Below are 21,239 nucleotides of genomic sequence, written 5' to 3' on the forward strand. Positions count from 1 at the left end.
TTGGTGTAAAAGAAATTTGCTTGGATTTTATTTAATTACATTTTTTTTTCAACTGGCCTACAGAAATTGCTTTAAATAAATGTCCCATTATGGCGATACAAAAAAAATCTGACCCCGGACAAATCTAGGTCCATTGTGAGTCGTGAATCGACTTTTCTGGAATCGACTCCCCTACCCTCGCATCCTGAATGGGGTGGAGCTAAGACGCAAGGAAAGAAAGCGAGGAAACACAAGTGAGCACCCAAGGTAGACGATTGGAAGGTATGAATTTTATTATGCTGCGAATGTCTAGTTTTTACAATTGTCTTGTCGATTTGACCGTTCGTTGGCCTATACTGATTGTGTACCGTAAGTTCGTTATGCGCTATAGTTTGAAAGAACTGAAAGCTATGACGCAGCTTATATAACTTCATAACTTAAGCTTATGTAACATTATATTATTATTTATATTATAAAATACACTCTCCTAAATCTTCGTTTATATTCGTTATGACGTCCGAATTCTATGCCATCAAATGAACTGAAATGTTCTATTCACAACTAAATAAAATGCAACTGAAACTAAATTTTTAAGTAAAATAAAACAGTGTCGATATGACGACGCCAGTGAGGTTTAAACCTGACGATCAAGCCTGACGGGATCTGTCTTAATGTTTTTTTCAATGAAATTTAAAGCATACAACATGAAATGCAATTACTTGCAGATATGGGTGTAAGGTTTAACAGTAGGGGGGACAATAAATAGGCTATAAAATTTCTTTCGAGCATTTTTTGAAGAGGACACAAATAATGCAGCCGAAATGTTCTAATAAAGATATCCCCCGCAGTTAAAATTGTATTATCATTATTATTATTATAGAATGGAGACTACGTCATTATGATTATTTTCAAAGTGTTTCTCAGGTTCAACGACAGCCATTTTTTCTTCAAAACTATTTATTTCATTGTTGTTATTTACATTGTGTTGTTTACAGTCAACAGTCCTACGGAGACCCGGAAGGCACGTAAAAATACTGCGGTCACGCCATCTGCGGTTCAGAGAGAGACGGTCACGCTATCTGTGCTTTAAATTGTAGTGCGCGTCTACTCGGTGTTTCGCGGTAGATTAATAATTAATAAAACAGATTCTGCAGTTTTATAATCTTTTTTCACTTTTATTCGCGTAAATGAATACAAATGATAAATAATCAAAAATCGTCACTTTTATTTATATTTTGCTATATAATAATCATGATTTTGCATGAAGACTATGCAATTATTCATTTGTTTAGCTGTAATTGTGTTTTATTTGCGAGTTTAAAACAAAATTATAATATTAAAGTCATTACCCGGCTGTCAGACTATTCACATTCTCTTTTCATACTCACAACGTACTATTTAGGTGTTTACTGAGTAATTATGACTGTTTTATTGGTTTATTTGTGTTTTTTCTGTAAACATTTACCCCTATTCCATGTGAAATGTTGCTAAATTAACGGGAAAAAATATTATTGTACAAATGTTTATTTTCCATACTTAAATCACATATAAATGATAACATACAAAAATAATGGAAAATTCAGTGTTTTTTACTAAAGAGACATATTAGAAAAATAAAAAAATAAATAAAATGAAATTGTTTTCTGCCAACTCCAGATTATTGTTGTAAATGTCCTGATGTACCACTGTGCCCACTTTTCATATCATATTACTGTTGCATATTTATATATTATATAAATATAATTTATATTTTATAATTTATAATTTTTCATTTTTCTAATATGACCGTACAGTAAAAAACACTAACTTCTATGATTTTAGCACGCTATTATTAAAATAGTGATAGGAAAACATATTTTTAAGTTTTTGTTTTGCGTTCCCTTGCAAAACTGTTTCTCCACAAACACTTCCTGGGGGCTATTCCAGAAAGCAGGTTATGTGACATACACGGGTAAGTTTGAGAGTAAGTAGGTGGATAACCTCAACTTTGGTTCCAAAATCGGAGGTAACTTCTGGGTATGTTAAGTAGCCATAGCAACTTACTCTCTGAAGATAACCTGCTCCGGAGCAGGTTATGTTCAGAGAGTAAGTTGCTATGTTCCAGAGTTTGTCTGTTTCAGAGAGTTTACTGAGCATTGCGTGCTCTTTTGATGAGAATATTTATGGATGTGGACACACAGATACAAGTTTTTTCGTTGTGAGAGGGTTATAAGTGCATAGTTTTTTTCATAACCAAATTTATAATGTTAATGTATTTAACAAACCTTTTTGAAATCAAATGTGACAAACCGCGGGTCTGCGCTTACCATAAAAAACATTCAGTGCAGCTCTTTGTATTTGCGTCAGGGCATTTTAGGCAACTGTACAATGTGGCAGTAGGACCACCTGTACAGTATGCCTGGCACTGAACTGTTTTTTAAACTTTTGTACAGTTCCTTGGTCATAAATCACTGCGTATCATTACACAGAAGATTCAGAGCACGGCAATAGAGTAGTGGACAGTGCGTCGATAAAGAACAACGGAGCGAGTTTGAATCTCACTTACAGATCTTGTGTTTTTTCTCTTCTTCTGCACCCTCACATTTTCTGTATAATATTATAAGTGGCAGCTTTGTCTTTTGTAGGAAAATATATCTTTAATTTAAGATGTAGGACGTCGTTCTTATATAAACATTCACGCACACACACCTACATTTTTTTTCAGGGTTTCTAAATGCTATTGTGTGCATTAATTGCAGCCGATTTTAAAGCTCCATCAGTCACTAAAGGACACTGATAATATAAAATTTGTCCAAAGTATAAGTGTGCAGGTACAACTTAATTTTATATCCTTAATCTTTTGGTGTTTCAACTAATAAACTCATTACTGCTTCCACTTACCAGCTCATCACACACCCCACCTCATCACTATGTTGAGGCTAAATGGCTGATTTTCAGGAAGTAGTGATTCAAGTGTATAACACAAATATAGTTTAAAAAAAAACTATAAAGCAAATGTTGCTCAACACAATGTTTATTTTTATTATATTATAAAATAGAATCATTACTGGGCACTACATTGTTACTTGCTGGAGGACAAAAGATACCCTTTTCTGCCTTATACGATGACACCCTACCTGCAGCCTGACCCAGAGGAAATCTCAGTGACCCAAGCAGACAAAACAGATGGAAGAGTGCTAAAAAAATATAATTAGTCAAAAAACTATGTTTAATCAAATAGTTTGGTCTGTCCATTTCTTCATTTCCTGAAATAAAATGAATGATTTTGTACACTGCTTTACACACGCACCTTTAAACATGTAACATATTGTTCATATACATTTCTCACCTTAAGTTGATGCTTATGTGACTTTATCTTTGAAGATGGACCTTATACAGCTACTTTAGAATTTAAATATGTAGATAAAAGATTTTGTGATCCAAGAGTAATATTCAAATATGGAAAAGTGCAGAAAATTCTTACACTGCTTGTTAGTTGAGGCAGAAGGAACTTCGTCTGCATGCAAAATAAAAAGAACCTAAAGCTATCTGACAACAATCACTTACAACAGTGACAGAGTGTGTGGTTTAAGTCAAAAACTCAACCACTGAAAAGCCTTTATTATAGGACACAGCAGTTAGACAGGCCTCTTTCTATTAGCTGCATGACAGAAAGAATATTCTAGAGTGTTAAATAAAGAGCTCCAGTAATTAAATATTACCTTTTATGATAATGTTTCTGTGTTTAATGACTTTGGACAGAGTTCTAGCTCCAGAAAGATTACAATTTCTATAAGCCTTATTAGTCAATACACATATTGTGGCCTTAAGAAATTAATGGCAAAAAAAATAAATGCATGAATGGTTACACAACATACTAAAAAAGAATGTTAAAGAGTAGTTTAATTTATCATTACAATAAAATGGAGGGTGGCATGTGTAATTTAATGAACTAATAAATTTTCTTATTATTTATTTTTTATTTTCTTATCTATTTCTTATTCTATATTTCTTTCCTTCGTTGAAGCAGATGTGTAATCTCTGTGTTTAAAACCTCCAGCTCTGCCTCTGTAAAGTGCGTTGCACTTTTTTTCTCACCGTGACTTTCTATGGTGACTCGTGAATTCGGCGATCTACTGAAAATGCCTTCAGGTGTGTGCCGTGCACGCGCATTAACCCGCGGTTATCTTCAGGAGGTTGATTTAACTAACTCTTGTCACCTGTTTTGGAACCAACATACTCGCGGTAAGCAGGTTTTGGGTAAATCAACCGAGAGTTTAGGTTTTAGCAGATGGTAAGTTAACCCAGCTTTCTGGAATACCCCCCTGTTCTCATTCATGTAAACCCTCCTGTTTTTGCAGAAATTCTCCCGTATTTTACCATTCTATTCCACTATCATCCTATAATTATTTTCCCATATTTCTGATACATTTTAAATCTTGAAAGCACTTTGAAATTAATATTATAATGTCTGCATTCACTTTCTTTACATTAAAGCTGTGCGTCGATTGCCGCCTTTCATATGCAACCTCTGAACCTGTCAATACATGTATGCGGTGACTGACGGACGCACACCATACAATAAATCGATCCCAGATCAGCTTCTGTACATGTCATTTACAGAGGAGCAAAAGTGCAGGACACTTTTGGATTTGGGTGTATGTTTAAACTTAACAAATACACTGAATAACATGTAAACTAATTCATCCTGCATGTTTTATTTTAAGCAGCAAAGTTTGTCTTAAATGAGCACAAATTGTTTCTAAAGTAATGGAATGCTTTCATTATAGATTTGTGCATTTTCACAGTGACACCTCTGTTATCTACGGAACCCTGGAAGGGACGTAGTGGAGGAGAAAAAATTGGCAGGGTGAAAAAAAAATAATGGGAGAGAAAAAAATGGGTGGGAGGAAAATACATAATTCTAAGTTTTTGCGTTCTCTCGCAAAGTTTTGCGTTTCCTCGCAAAAATGTTTTGCGTTATCTCGCAAAGATGTTTTGCGTTCTCTTGCAAAACTGTTTCTCCACAAACACTTCCTGTTCACTTCACTCACGTAAACCCTCACATTTTTGCCGAAATTTTACCATTCTATCCCACTTTCTTTACATTAAATCTGTGCATCGTTTATCACCTTTCATATGCAACCTCTGAACCAGTGCATGCATCCCAGATCAGCGTCTGTACGCGCCATTTAAAGTGACACCTCTGTTATCAAACAAAGGAGCAGCAAATTAAACTTATGTTTTGTTTTGTTTGATAACAAGAGGTGTCACTGTAAGAATGCACACAGATCAATAATGAAAGCATTCCATTACTTTAAAAAAAACGTTTGTGCTCATTTAAGAGAAAATTAGCTATTTAAAATAAAAAATGCAAGACGGAGATGTTTACATATTATTCAGTGTATTTGTCTGTTTAAACATACACCCGCTCCTCTGTAAATGGCGTGTACAGAGGCTGATCTGGGATCAGTTTATTGTACGGAGCGCGTCTGTCAGTCAGTGCTTATACATGCATGCACTGGTTCAGAGGTTGCTTATGAAAGGCGACGATCGACGCACAATATTAATGTAAAGTGGGATAGAATGGTAAAATACAGAAGAATTTCAGCAAAAACGTGAGAGTTTACGTGAGTGAAGTGAACAGGAAGTGTTTGTGGAGAAACAGTTTTGCGAGAGAACGCAAAACATCTTTGCGAGATAACGCAAAACTTTGTGAGGGAACGCAAAACTTTTTTGAGAGAATGCAAAAACTTAAAAATACATATTTCCCCCCCACCCATTTTTTTCTTTCACCCATTTTTTTTTTCTCCTCCACTTCGTCCCTTCCAGGGTTCCGTAGATCTGGGATTAGTTTATTGTATGGAGTGCAGCTGTCAATCAGCGCTTATACATTCATTCACTGGTTTAGAGGTTGCATATGAAAGGCGACGATCGACGCACAGCTTTAACGTAAAGAAAGTGGGATAGAGTGGTAAAATATGGGAGAATTTCAGGAGAGTTTGAGGAGAAACAGTTTTGCGAGAGAACGCAAAACATCATTGCGAGGGAACCAAATGTGCCGCAAGCCTGCGTTTGAGTGAAGGTCTCGGCCGTTAGATCGCCCCCTGGGGGCTGGCTGCAGTACAAGTCATAAAGCCCGCCTTCTCCGTGTTAATGAAGGAGACTTGAGCCCAAATAAAAAAATGTATTACACTTGCAATAAAATGTCCCGAAAGATGGTTCTGGTCGATTAAGGCACTGATTATTGTGCTGAAATAGGTGCAGATCTTCATTTTTGTAAACAGTTTGTTTTTAGCAGTAATTTAATGCTGGGCGTGTCATCGTGATTGACAGCTGTGATTGACAGTTTCTCAAAGCAGCGCGTCTGAGCTTCGGTAGGAGACTGAAGTGTTATTATTCGATTTCTGTGTTCTTTTACCATGCCAAAATGAGTTCAGCAGTAAACTATAGTTTCTGACATACATGATTCTGGTGGAACACTGTTTATTTGCTAAGGTCAGGGCTTTTTTCGGGCTTTATTAGTTTGCTGATACACGTACGCCTAGCCACCCAGATAGCAAAATACACTTGAGCCAGTTCCGGCTAGATTCTCGCCTGCCGGAGACTTACCCCTCAGAGCTCAGACTGACTACCTCTGCTGGACCTACTCCGGATGCCAGGACTCACTGCCCGATTCCAGCCCGAGTCAATCGAGCCAGATGCGGCGGCCGAGCGAGCCGACGCTGCCGCATGCGAGCCGGAATCAGCCCGCGACGCCGCGAGTAGGTTATGCGCTGTGGCCCGGAGCTGGCGCGATTGAATATATAAAACCCTCATATTTGTTAACGTTATTACATCCATTTGTGTTGATATGACAGCAAACGCATGCTGAGAAGTTCGGGGGGCGTGGTTGATTTTACATAAAGCGTTTGGTTGGAAGCTCGACTCCGCTCATTTTCGCGGCTCCTCCTCTGGCTCCATCAGACAATCCTTCTGTCTGGCTCCAATTTCAGCAGTCTTTTGCGACAGTTTGTGCCCGTCAAGCAGGCGTTTTGCCCTCAAGGCATTCAATGGGAAAAGGGGCTGTCGCGTCGTCCATATTTTCTACAGTCATTGGAGGGAATGCAAAACTTTGCGAGAGAACGCAAAAAACTTAGAAATATATATTTTCCTCCTATCCATTTTTTTTTTTTTTACCCATTTTCTTTTCTCCTTCCCATTTTTTTTAAACCCAGCCAATTTTTTTCTCCTCCACTACGTCTCTCCCGGTTCTCCGTAATAGTCTGACTCCTGACGCAGAATAAATGCAGGAAAAGACATTTTCCTTACTCATAATAACTAACTTTTTTACATTACACTTGTTAAAATTACAGACAATATTGTAAATCAGTGAGCCTGTGAAATCTGCTAAACAGCCACAACTCTGAGAACATTTAAAAAAAATTGTTCACCCCCCCCAAAAGAATTATCATTATCCCTTTAATAAAAGCACAACACCCTTACCTGACACTGTACATCTGACTGACCCTGCTCTGCCTGTTCCTCAATCATTTCTTTCTCCTTTGCCGGTAATTGTGACATTAGTATTTTAATAAGCACTCATTCTTAAAGCCAAGTTGCCTTGAACTTTTTGTACTTGGCGTTTAGCTGCACTGAAAAATTATCTTATGTCCATTTTCTCTGTCATTTAATCCAATACATGACACTGCAATGCAAGTTTATTTATGCTGTAGCACATTTTATACAAAATGGTAATGCAAAGTGCTCACAACAATAATAATAAAAAGAATTTAAAAAAGGTTAACAATTTAAATTCAAACAACCCTCGGATGGGAGGAGACATGAACCACCCCCACCCCCTCCCCCGTGCTTGCAGATAAATTAATATGTTGTGTAAAATTGCTGTTTACGTCTCTAGCCTAGTTACTAATTATGTGTGGAACAATTTAGGGGCATGTTGCCAACACTAAAAGTTACTTAAGCCACAAGTGTTATTATAAGTAAAAACTAAATGTATTTGCTTTCAGTCATATTTTTTAAATGTTAGATCATTTATTCACTTAACAAGTAATATATGCTGTTTAACCAGACATTCATAACTTTAAATTAACATTAGTTTATAATCACTTTTGTTTAAATTCTTCACAGAATTTATCTGTTTACTCACTCATAAGGATTCATGCTGGATGTAAAGATGATGTGTTTGATGAAGTGTTCTGCCAAACCCTTTAAGGACTCCATCAAACTACTGCTGATCATCTAAAGGGAAAAAGCCAGCAGGACGTGCCATTTACACTATATATGTGCATGAATAAAAACATAAAGTACCTCTTGGTGGACAGAAATGACAAGTGCCAGCATCTAATTCATTATTTGATATGAAGCTGTAAATAGAAATACATTTATGAAATCTGCCGGAGAAACATGGATTAAAACTTTGTTTTCACTTTTAAAGGACATGTTATTTTTAAGGACCATTATATCCATGGTTGCTTTCCTCGTTGCTGCTAATTTTGAGCTTTGTTTCTGTGGCTGTGCTCGTGCTGAATATGAGATCAATGGAGAATGCTGCCCGATGTGTGCTCCTGGTACAGTAAAAAAAAAATTGTACAATTAAACCTCAATAATTTTGGGCCAGTTTTAAAGTCTGGAGAATTTGACTCCAATTGCTCAAAGAAGCAATCTGCACAATTTAATGGATAGTTGGGAGGGAAAATTGATCATCTTTACACAAAAATTGTGCAGGTTGTGATTCTATTCGTTTGTAGTAAATTCCACATTTTCCTTAATTTATTTAATATTTTAGAAAAAACTATTTTAAGTTGTCATGTAAAATTACAGTAGTTGTCACTATTTTAAATAGTCTCCTAGCAACAGAGCATGTTGTGTTTGGAATGTTTGAAAACGCAGGTAATGCGTTATATCCATTGTCCCCTTACTAATTTTTTTAAGTAAAAAGGTGCATGATACTCATTGTTTTAAATCTATTTAAATGGCATGTGTATACTTATAAAAATGTAAATTCCAACCAATATAAAACATAATAAGAGTTAGTAGATCCTAAATGGTTAAAAGTTATGCTTTAAAGAAAGAAAGAAGCACAAAGATACATTGTGTTATGAACAATATATACCAGGGGTCACCAACATACCAGGTTCAAGTTGCCCGCGGGCCTGTTCTAAAAATAGCTCACCAGAGCACCACATATGAGTAAGCTGCATCTAATATTTTTATAGGTATTCCTTTTAAATCACACTTGCATCTGTGTAAATTTGAAAATTACTTTAAGTTATATATTTAAAAAAAAACTTTAAAAACAATTTCAGACAAATGAAGTGTTTCATTTTTGATATTTATGTAACTTGTTAAATCATTGTTGACAACTACTGTGAGAAATCATTAACATGATTGATGTCTTCACATAGATGAATATTATTAATTATTAATATTAACATAATTAAAAGTAAATGTTAAGAAAAATGTGTTATTTAATAACTGGTAGCCCTTCACACTAATCGGTACCCAAGAAGTAGCTCTCAGTTTCCAAAAGGTTGGTGACCCCTGATATATACAGTTAAAGTCAGAATTATTAGCCCCTCTGAGTTATTAGCACACCTGTTCATTTTTTCCCCCAATTTTTTTTTTACGGAGGGAAGATTGTTTCAACACATTTCTAAACATAATAGTTTTTTAGTCAGAATTATTAGCCCTCTTTGAATTTTTTTCTTTATTAAATATTTCCAGAATTATGTTTAACAGAGCAAAGAAATTTTAACAGTATGTCTGATAATATTTTTCTTTTAGAGAAAGATTTATTTGTTTTATTTCGGTTTGAATAAAGGCAGTTTTTAAATGTTTTAAAAACATTTTTGGGTCAAAATTCTTGGCCACTTTAAGCAAATTTTTTGAGTCTACAGAACAAACCATCGTTATACAATAACTTGCCTAATTACCCTAACCTGCCTAATTAACCTAGTTAAGCCTTTAGATGTCACTTTAAGCTGTATAGAAGTGTCTTAAAAAATATCTAGTCATATATTATTTAATGTCATCATGGTAAAGATAAAATAAATCAGTTATTAGAAATAAGTTAATAAAACTATTATGTTTAGAAATGTGTTGGAGCAATCTTCCCTCCATTAAACAGAAAATGGGGAAAAAATAAACAGGGGGGATTATAATTTAGGGGGGGCTAATAATTTTGACTTCAACTATATATATATATTAAGGCTAAGTCATATATAAACGTGTCTAGCTTTAAGTTAGACATGGCATAGGTAGTCAACATTGGTCCTGGAGAGCCACAGTCCTGCAGAGCCTTGCCAAAACCTAATCAAACACACCAAGCTAGTCAAGGAGTAAGGATTGCTATTGGATCAATACTCTGCAGGACTGCAGATGGCCACAGCTGACATATGACTATAACTGTCAAGTCAGCTGAGATCTCATGTGATGCAGATGCACACATGAAAATTTTTTTTTTTCTATGACAGTGTATGTGGGATGAATACACTCTCTTCAAAGAAGATTTTTTGGTTTGTGTAGGAAACCGTGTTTATTGGCACTGCACAGTAGATACCAGTACAACTTGTGTTCCATGTCTTGCATCAACTTTCACAGATGAACCCAATGGACTCACCAAGTGTTTTCCATGTACTGTGTGTGCTACAGGTGTGTGTCAATGATGAAAGAATTAACTTACAGTATATTAAAAAAAATAAGAAAATGTGTAATGCATTTAAACTCTCTGAATGATGCTGTGTTTTTGTGTCCACAGTTAAGGGACTAAAAGTCCAAAAGTCCTGCATGCGATTTGGAGATACACTATGCGAGCCACAGGAAGGTTTCCATTGCATTAAACAAAAAAAAGGCTCCTGTGAATTGGCAGTGGAGCACTCTAAATGTCAACCCGGTCAATATATTGAAAACACTGGTAAGTGTATACTCAAAAGTGTAAACTCAAATTTTTTATTTAATTAGATTTTTTCCCAATACATGTGCAGCTACTAATTTTTTGTTAAAATAGTAGCAGCTTTATTTGCATTTGACATGCAGTTTGTTTTCTTCTTTTTTTACAGGAACAGCTTTAAGTGATACAGTATGTGTTGATTGTACAGATGGATCTTACTCAAATGGCTCTGTAATGTCCTGCTTACCACATTCAAAGTGAGTAGAGTCTACAGATTTACTAATGGCAATTAAAGATTAGTCAGTTAAACCCAAAATACTAATATTACCTTGTTTAACAGATGTGAGATGATGGGATTTAAAGAAAAAAAAGCAGGAACAACATCATCTGATGCTGAATGTGAGAAAGTGACATCAGTTGGACTTGTAGTGTTAGTCACGATTGCAGTGGTTCTGGTAGTGGCTGGTACTGTGGCAGCATTGTTAGCCTGCATCAAATACAGAAAATGTAACCCACAGCACTCTAACAAAGGTAAGAGTTATATTCTTGGCATTGCTATGTGATGCAAACAGATGTGTGTAATTATGCTGTTTAAATACATTTTTTTATTGTAGATGTTGAATACAAATCAAAACAACCATCGGAGGATGATGGTACGTGAACATTTGATGTGTTTTTTTATTTTTTGTTTTGCTGTCAAACATTTTTAGCATTTAGCATTTTTAATTTTTTTTAATATTATTTCAACATTTTGTTTAGTATTTATTATATTTATTTTTCTTAAGAAACAGCCCATTTCACTTCAACGAACCAGCAACAGGTAAGCGGATTTGGGCCTGCATATAATGGTTCTTTGATGAAACCTCTTTTTGCAGATGTACATCACAGACATTTTTTATGGCTTTTGTCAGATCTCTGTGCCTGTGGACATTTTGGAATCTGCCCCACACTCTCTATAAAGACATCCAGTAGCTGTTCCACAACATATAAACTAAAAGGAGAAACCAGTATTAGTAACAGAGTTGTCACAATGGATGCAGGCTTATAAAACAGTAAACCATGTTTACCCTAACAATCAATGATCAAATATTATTTCTCATTTTCTTTCATGTGAAAAAGTTTTTGCGTTTTTCTGTTGTGTTGAGGCGTGCAATTAATTATTAATAAACTGTGGTTAAATTAGCCAGTTTCTACAGTGTTAAATGTTGATTTGTTATTGTTTCTAAAACATGCAATAAAATAAAAATGCTATGAGATTTTTTTTTATTAAGAAATGTTTGCATTGCCGTTAACAATATGTCGCTTGCATCATCAAGGCTGCATTCAGAAACAATTGGAGGATGCAGGAAAAAGCAATATAAAATGGCGGATTGAGCTAGAAACAAGGAAAACGTCTGAATGCAAAGATTGGAGCATGTGAAACATCCATGTTTTTTTTTGTTTTTTTTGTCCTTTTCCCTCCTCGTTTCTTTTTTGTTGCCCTTTCTAATATTGACTCGTCATCAGCAATAATATCATCAGAGTAAAATCTGGTACAGTAGGTGGCGAGAATGTTTTTAATGATTTAGTCGCCATTAGTGATGTGCGATACAATACCACTGATTTCCTATCCGATACCAAGTAAAATGAAGGTGAGTATCAGCGATACCGATCCGATACTTTGCCCAAAAATTACTGTTTGGGAAATTAAAGTAACAAGTAGTGTACTTTAAAGTGTCACTTCATACTGAATGTGAGACATATTACAGGTTATTCTTGTTTTTTTGTTTATTAATGAAGAATTATCATACAAAAAAATAGCCAACTTACATATTTATTGACAGCATCTGAGCATGTATATCTTAAAACGCCTGCCTGAACATCTAACGGCTCTAATGATGCTCTATAAGGGGTGGAGTAAAAACTTCTTTAGAAAAGAACCCTATAATTTCTTTCTGGAAATTGTATTGTTTTACACGCATATGCATGTAAAATAAATCCAATATTAGTTTTGGTAAAACATGCCCTCATTTTCAATATTAATTGAAATATATGCAAACAGCTCATACAGGACTGATGTTTCCTTTACAAATATTATTGAGATTATTCCATATTCTAAAACATAAAATCATTTACAAAAGCTAACATGTATTCTAATCTCTTATATAAATCATATAAATATGAGGTTATTGATTAAGAAATGAAGTTTATTATTTATTAGGAAAAGAAAAAAATCATACTTTAATAATAATATTAATGGTGATGACGGCGATTATTATTATTAAGTAGGATACTGTTCATTTTTTTTTTTTTTTTGAAAAATCTACTTTTACAATTTGACACATGTAAACGACTTAAAAAGGTTCTAACCAACAGGCCCATGTCATATACAGTAGATAACCCATAAATTAAAAGCATTAATCCTATGTTTTTTAGGACACCTATAGCTTTTGCCATGAGCTACGACTGTTCCAAATAGCATTATAATGTTTTCAAAGTGCACTGTGAAGGGAGCACAATTGTAAACATAAAGATCACTAAAACTGAACTAACGTTAACTTAATGAATTCTGTCTTGTGATTTATATGTAGGTGCTTGATTAGGTTTGTGGTATTACCACACCTCACTGTTTTGTTACACAAGTCACAAACCGCATCGTTTGAGTTAATGGAAGTGAAGTAGCTCCACACAACTTCGCTTGCGGTCACCCATATCCAATGACGCGTAGCATGCACATGGCTTGGCAGGCGGAAGAACAAGTAGTTCCGACTAAGTTGGCATTATTCAGAGAAACTATGGTAATAGTGGTTATTTTTCGCAGTATTTCTATTTCCAATAAGCTACATATTTGCACTAAATATCGATATTTTGTAAAGATAATCGATTCTAGAACATACAAAGCTGGTATCGGAGATATCGATATTTTAGTATCGATCCGCACATCACTGCTCGCCAAAAGCGAAGAAAGAACAAGAAGAACAAACAAGGAAAACGATGGTGTTTTTAAAAAGTTGTACGAGACGAAAATGACGATTGTAAGAACTAGCATTCTGCTTGTAGGTAAGAGGAGCTGCCCGTGAACGTTTGTGCTGTCCGGGATGTATTCCAGTCTTGTGTTTGCTGTGAGAAGGCAAAACAGAACAATGCAACGACAGTATGAAGTTCTTTTTGAATCATTTCGAAAGTGAAAGTTAAATACCATCCTATTTGTTAGTTAGTTATACAAATCGTTCTTTAGAAGTGCATGGTGTGGTACTTATATTCGTAAACCTTTTCTTAACAGTTTTTTGTACATTGCCGCGATCTGGAAATGCTTGCGGTCCCAGTGAATATAAATCAGCTGCTGGAGAGTGTTGTCCGATGTGCAGCGTTGGTAAGCTCACTAACACATTTAAGTGATACTAATATCAACAGTTCTACCATTTACGCTTTTGTAATTTTCTCTTAGACGCGCATTACTCACCCATTGCAGCGTGTGACGCATTTGAAATAAAATTCTAAAAAGTTGTCTAACAGCGACATCTACCTGAAATTCATTTTAAAGATATTTTTTATTAATTATATTCGACAGGCCTATATTGTAATAGCTGTTGCATGCATTGTTTTTGATTAGTATTGCATAGTGTATCTTTAAATTATTAACTAAACAGCTGAAAATAAAATATGCATAACGTTACGTAGTAAAAATTAAAGTTAAATTAAAAAAATACATGGGTGAAAATGACTAACCCATGCTGCCCTCGTCGGAGTATTGTTCTGAGCTTTTATTTATCTGATGTACGTACAGCTAGTTACTGTGAGGGTTAGGGGCGGGGTTGTAGGTGAGCGCATCGCCTTGACTGCATCAAAGAGCTTAGAATGACCAAGAGGCGACACTCAATAGTACGCTCCATTGCAACAGCAGCGCCCAGCAACAGCCCTGGATTCCGCCATTTTGGAGTGAAAGTGATCGGCCGTCTCATTACTGTCGCGATGGCAAGCAGCTGCTTTGTTTTTTTGTTTTTTGTTTTTATTTAAAAAGTGCATTAAAGCTGAGATACAACCTGAAAGTCGACAATACCGCACTTACTATCACAATCATCAGCACTTTTAATAGTTTAATTTACAGACTTATAATATGCTGTTGTTCTATTGGAGTTTTTATTCTAAAATGGCCGCCGCGCCATCTAGTGGCTGTTTCCCAAATTACACTACAGTGTCGCTTCTTGGTCATTCTAAGCTCTTTGATTGCATTACCCGTACGTTCACACCGAAAGCCCAATAGTATGATCGGCGAGAGCGTCAAAGTAGCCGGAAGTCATTCATTTTCAATGAGAGCCGGCGGCGATAGGCGACGATAAGCGGCGAGGAGCAGCGCGGCGCGTCTTCGCCGGCGTGAGCGCCGAGGAGAGTTGAAATGAAGTCAACTTTATGGTAATGAGCTATGACGCGGTTTTACTATGGTGATTTATAATAATTTTTTTAGCATTTTTGAACATTTTTATTCAGTATTGGGTTGTGTTTATAGTTGATGTGATAGAGCACAGACACGTGCACACATAGGGCTCAACCTGTGCAGTGCACATGCCCTTTTTAGTCTTGGATAGAAAGTGCCCTTCCAAAATGATCCGAAATGCCCCAGCCAGCCCAAACACAGACTAAAATAAATAACGTTAGCCCAAGACTTTCTCCAGAATAAAAACTTTTAGACTGTAGGAAAAACAGTGAAAATGTTCTTGGTCTATTAAACATGACTTTTGACTTCACATACATGTGTGTGTGTGTGTGTCTTGTTTACTACACCCCTTTCACTTCTCATATGAAACCACAGAAATATAAGGCATATTGACAAAGCAGTATGATTACGTATGTATGTAAGCATATGTATGTATTGGATTGACTTCCATGGAATAACGCTGCATAAAAATTAAAATACAAAATTCACACAAACATACAAAAAATTAAAATGACAACAAACAGCACTTTAAACTGAGAGAGAAATAAAATACAGCACATGCACATCCTAATGATTTATTAGTAACATTTAGTTATATTGGATAGGTTACGTAATGTTTTACAAAGATGTGTTTTGTTTGCGTGTAAATCTAAATAAATAACCATATGTAATGCTCTTTATGACTTTTTAAATTATCAATGAAAATACAAAAAAGGTATTTAGCAAAGCCAGGTATAAACCTTAGTTAAACAAGATAGTGAATAAAGTGTAATGTGTCAGTCTCATCCAATGAGCATTCAGCTGTGTCGTCAGCCAGTCGTTTCCCATAATGGTAAGGCAGTCTTTGGAGAGCAACTGCTGCTGACTGCTTAATCCGAGGCACCCACCTCGCGATCGTGAGAGTTTTTTGGTGCACGTCAGCGTGAGTGATGCAATCTCAGCTTGCATCATAAATGCTGCATCCAGATACTATTCTATTGCATTGAGGTTGTAGTTATCATGCCTGTTCAGGGTATCTGACCATGCCCCTGCTAGGCACGTCTATGATAGTAATAGACAAAACTAACACAAGCAAACATCCATTTCTCCGTGAAAGCTGACGTTAACAGAGTGAAGGAACTATATGACGTCACCTTGTAGGCGAATCGGATGCTAGCATAAAACTGGTTCCGTCGATAAAATCCCTATAGGATTTTCTCATAGGCTTTTCGAAGATTGCAAATAATAAGCTCTGTGTTCAAACAATGTGTTTGAACTGTGATCAAAACAAAGACTGTTACACAGGACAAATAATGTTTATATATTTATTTATTTATCAATTTCTGCTGCAAGTATATGAAACACCATTAATAAGAACATGATCGATTAAATCAGAATAAAAATATTAAAATGTATTTCTCATTTAGGTTTTTAGCACACAGGTAACAAAATTAGTTTTTATTTACTGTGCAGACAGCATTAACACCTGTTAAATAATAACTAGAAATACTTATTTAGTACTTATTTACTTATTTAGCATGATTGTAAAACTACAGCATGTGTCTTAATCATGTATTTACTGTCATGGTTAAATGTTTAGTGTCTTCTCACAGCTGAACAACTTGATTTTACATTTTTTAAGGATCAATAGTTCGCAGTGACTGCAGTGGTGATTCAAGCACCACATGTAAACCCTGTCCTCCAGGAACATTCATGAATGAACCAAATGGACTCTATAAATGTTTCCCTTGCAGAAACTGTGCCGAAGGTGCGTTCCTATTGCCAATTTTTTATCACCATGTATCAGACTGAAATCAGTAATTGTCATATTGCATTTTTGTGTGCCATTATATGCTCTTTTAGATCAAGGTCTTTATATCCAGAGTAAATGCACAACAATGCAAGACAGCATCTGTGATGTGCTTAATGATCATTACTGCATTGAGCTGTCAAATCAACAGTGCAGTCATGCTGTACGACACAGCATTTGCAAAGCAGGACAAGAAACAAAAACACAAGGTACTGTTTAACAATACTTCACACTTAATTTTATCATCACAATTCATTGTTTAAAGTGTTAGTTAAAGCAAAATATTGGGGAGAATATTGATTAACAATGGACCTGCTTATAGGAACAAAGAACACAGATACAGTTTGTGTGGACTGCGCTCCTGGGTTTTATTCTCCATCAGGTATAAACTGTACCAAATGGACAAAGTAGGTGAAATATTATTTCTACTCTCTTTATCATTTGTATTTTATCTGTTTTTAATTATAAATGTTTATCTCAGTTGTTCAGCTATAAATGAAATACAGACAGGAAATGGAAGCTTTGTAAAAGATGTCACATGCACACCGAAATCCCGGGAAAGATATGGTCTCATATGCAGTGTCACACTGTCTGTGGCTGTAATAATACTCTTTATTTCTTCTAACCTGTTTTCAAAGTGTGAGTATATGTGGTATTCATATTAATATTGTAAAATCCTGTATATCACAGTAGTTTGTTTTATGTGATGGATTGTTGTTCAAACCTGTCACCCAAACAAGACAAAATGTGATGCTTACATTAATAGTGTGTGTGTATATAAATTAAATTATAATCATATTTTTTTTTTCAAACAGTAGTGTCAGAATGTAGTTTGTTATCTATATATATTTTTTTTTGACCGTTTTACGATTTAGTGTTTTAAAGACTGTTTTACTTCTATATAGGTCGGGAAAATCTAACAGTAAGTCCTTTTATTCTTCAAACTGAAATAACACGATTCTGCACATCTCACTTATTTGAAATTTTTTTTGCTTAGTTTTGACATCTTGAAAAAATGGTGTGATTTACTTGGATGTTGACTGATGTTTTTGCTTTACTCTCAACAGAATGCTGTTCAGGAAACTGTTGATTCTAATATGACTATATCTAACAGCACACCGTAAGAACTGAGGCTTTCTTCTGTCTATTTATGCAGATGACCTGAAGTTATTATACATGTCTAATACACATTATTATTATTTGTTTGCAGGGAGGAAATCAATGAGCAGTAATACATTTTTTTCAAAACTCTCGAGCAAACCCAGGCTTCTATCTCTATATCATGCACTTCTCCGTGTGCTGTGACCTTGACGTGGTGGAGAAGCTTAAGTCCTTCCAGAAACTTCCACCTGAAATAGTTTTCTTCACCAGTGTATTGAAGAACGCCAGGGTAAACTCATCTAGGAGGGAAAACCAACAACAGCAAGAAGTAAATCAGCAGAGAGTAAGAAGGATCCATACAGTTGGAACAGAAAAGGTCACAATGTAAATTATATTAGTTTCAGCTTACAAATCAGGCTTCGTATTTACTAGAGCTTTGTGTTATGTTGTGCTCATAATGGTAACGCCTCAATAATCATTTGCTGTTTAATATCACACGTTTTACTTGTCTACTTTACTGCTTTTGAGTTTAATATAGATTTCATACTGTCTGTACTTTATTTTAATTATGTATATACATTCAAAGTCCCCCTTTATATTGGTTTCCTAATTTCTGTTTCACGGAGAGATCTGTTTCAACACATTTCTAAACATAATAGTTTTAATAACACATTTCTAACAACTGATTTATTTTATGTTTGCCATAATGGCAGTACATCATATTTTACTAGATTTATTAAAAGATACTAATATTCAGCTGTTAGAATGTCAAATCAATTCCATGCGTGTTCAATAAGAAAAGGTCTGGAGAGTGTTTTCTTCAATGCCAAAAATAATAGCAATTTATTAGATACAAATGAATAATTTGATGACAGAGCTCTGGGTTACGTTACCCCAATGCAATACAAGAATTACATTCGAGAGGTTCGCAACTAACATACTTTTCTTGACTCCAGCATATATACACAACTGATATTAACAGGTGGAGTTTTGGTTTAATGTCACTTCTCAGTCATTCTGCAGTCCTTGTACCCCAGACATACTTCCTCTTTCTGCAACCCTTCTCTGCATACCAGAACTGAACAATTAAGTGCATCTTAAATATATTTCACAACTTTTACAAGCATCATGCTTTTTGTGACAGACTTTTGTATTAAACAGCAGTCTGGAACAAGGGCCCACACTATATTTATTCTTATTCTGCTATTTCCCTCCTGTCAGCAGCAGAAGTGTCTGGTCAATATGTGGTATAATACAAAAGAGAAAGATTGATTAATCTGTTGTTAATCTAAATTTTTTTCTATTAAAAAAATAAAGACACAAAAGTAATAAAAATAAATTCTTTTTCCCACACAGCTTAAAGTGACATTTAATGGCTTAACTAGGCTAATGAGGCAAGTTAGGGTAATTTGGCGTATAATATTGCTTAAGGGGCTAATAATATTTACCTTCAAATATATATATGAGAAAACATTTAGAGGGTTAATGTTTAACTTTAACTGTACATCAGCCCTAAAAGTATTTTTTTTTTCCAGTTTTTGAATTAAAATTTCCAGATAATGTGATCAAAGACATTCATGTTATTGTTTAATCAAAAGAAAATAATTTCTTAGCTTATTTATAGGATATTGGCTGTTTGAGCAGAAATTGTGCAGGACCAATTCTTCTGGCAATATTATAGGCACTAATATTAATAAAGCAATAATCCTGTTTTTGTATGACACTCCGTACAGAGGTTTGCACTAAATCTCCATAGTTGTAGTTTATTTTTTGTATGTTCTAATAGGGGTTAAATACTTTGTAAAACCTTGTGCTGCCCTTGTTTTATATAATCCATTTACAATCTTTGTGATCTAGACAACAGTATTTTTATGCTTTTATGTAAAATTCCTTTTTTAACCAACATGGTTATTAAATAACGCATTGTTACTGTATTTTAGAAAATTCATTTTAAATGAAATACCACTTACCATTAGATGCAGCAGAACGCCACTAATGGCTAAAAGATTAATGGCTGAATGATGTCCATGTTTTGAAAAACAATTGTAAATACTTTATATATTTTTGTCAATATTTAAGATTTTTTTTGTAGATTTTCAATAATGTTGCCATATGACTAGAATCAATCTTACACAAGGTGCTACAAAAAGGAAAGAAATGACATTGACGTTTTAGTCTTTGTGTATGTACATTGGCAGGGCCAGACGGAATCTGCGGACGTTTTTTGCTATTTTTGCGGAGAATTTTAGTAAAAATCTGCGGATTTCTGCTGAATTTTTTTGGGAGTATCCAGCGGAGTATCATAGCTAATACCTTAGTATATTAAATAAAAAGTAATAAATTACTGAATAAAAACTGAATAAATTTAGATTTACAATTACTCAAGTAAATAAACAGAATTAATAATGGGCTAAAAATCTGTGGAAAATCCATGAAAAATCTGCTAAATTCTGCGAGCGCAGATTCCGTGTGGGCCTATACATTGGCAATGTGTATGTATAAAAAATACATTGTACAAAAACAGACATTTGCATTTTAAATGACATTATAAACCAGCAGTGTTTTTTTTTTTTTTGAGAAAATTTTTCTGAAACGTGTAATGCATTCCTAATTTTAGTGGTGGTACTGAATTTTTGACTGTATCAAATTAATTTAGAAATTGTTGCCTGCTGCAGCAAGTCATGGCATTTAGACAATTTTTTGAGCAAATATTATTTGTGGGTCCAATAATAAAAAATAAAATACACACCAAAGCACATTAAATATTTAGTAAAAAAAAACAAAAAACTATGCAGTTAAAGCATGGTCAACCATTTACTTAATCTTCTATTATTATGAAGTGATTTTCAGAGTGTTGCTGATTGTCAAGTATTCAGTGCAAGAAACTGATTTTTTTTTTGCACAAAATCTCTGAAGAAAATTGAATTTATGTTAACAATTTCTTACTTGATTTGAATATAACACACATTTCATGAATAACACAGCAGATAAACCGATCTTATGCTGTCCATTTTGCTGCATTGCATATTTGCACTAATCTCTGTAATGTCTTGATAATTTTGATTAAAAAACTTATAAATGGACTC

At 34.8% G+C, this 21,239-nt stretch overlaps 2 protein-coding genes across 11 annotated transcripts; both read left to right on the plus strand.

The window, feature by feature from the left end:
• The first annotated feature begins 132 nt into the window (after positions 1 to 132).
• tnfrsf14 (TNF receptor superfamily member 14) lies at positions 133 to 12,098 on the plus strand. 6 transcript variants are annotated; one of them, XM_068223137.2, is made up of 9 exons: positions 230 to 261; positions 8,089 to 8,528; positions 10,486 to 10,611; positions 10,718 to 10,873; positions 11,019 to 11,106; positions 11,190 to 11,380; positions 11,464 to 11,502; positions 11,635 to 11,669; positions 11,761 to 12,098. In XM_068223137.2, exons 2-9 carry the CDS (start codon positions 8,345 to 8,347, stop codon positions 11,806 to 11,808), a joined length of 867 nt encoding a protein of 288 aa, XP_068079238.1. In that variant the 5' UTR covers positions 230 to 261; positions 8,089 to 8,344; the 3' UTR covers positions 11,809 to 12,098. The 6 variants fall into 6 exon arrangements, with proteins under 6 accessions (XP_073766442.1, XP_073766441.1, XP_068079238.1 ...); XM_073910339.1 differs by having other exon boundaries at positions 10,561 to 10,611; XM_073910341.1 differs by lacking the exon at positions 8,089 to 8,528 and having other exon boundaries at positions 133 to 246.
• A 1,446-nt stretch (positions 12,099 to 13,544) lies between these two features.
• Positions 13,545 to 21,234, plus strand: si:ch211-261n11.8. Of its 5 annotated transcripts, XM_068223037.2 has the most exons (10): positions 13,545 to 13,626; positions 13,889 to 13,982; positions 14,112 to 14,201; positions 16,885 to 17,010; positions 17,106 to 17,261; positions 17,375 to 17,459; positions 17,534 to 17,691; positions 17,958 to 17,974; positions 18,120 to 18,172; positions 18,263 to 21,234. In XM_068223037.2, the coding sequence occupies exons 3-10, from the start codon at positions 14,189 to 14,191 to the stop codon at positions 18,282 to 18,284; spliced, it is 630 nt and encodes a 209-aa protein (XP_068079138.1). In that variant the 5' UTR covers positions 13,545 to 13,626; positions 13,889 to 13,982; positions 14,112 to 14,188; the 3' UTR covers positions 18,285 to 21,234. The 5 variants fall into 5 exon arrangements, 4 of the variants coding, with proteins under 4 accessions (XP_068079138.1, XP_021334097.1, NP_001410820.1 ...); XM_021478422.3 differs by having other exon boundaries at positions 13,545 to 13,982; NM_001423891.1 differs by lacking the exon at positions 13,889 to 13,982 and having other exon boundaries at positions 13,576 to 13,888; positions 18,263 to 18,936.
• The last annotated feature ends 5 nt before the right edge of the window (positions 21,235 to 21,239 follow it).

This window comes from Danio rerio, chromosome 8, assembly GCF_049306965.1.
Source record: "Danio rerio strain Tuebingen ecotype United States chromosome 8, GRCz12tu, whole genome shotgun sequence".
Classification (NCBI taxonomy): domain Eukaryota; kingdom Metazoa; phylum Chordata; class Actinopteri; order Cypriniformes; family Danionidae; genus Danio; species Danio rerio.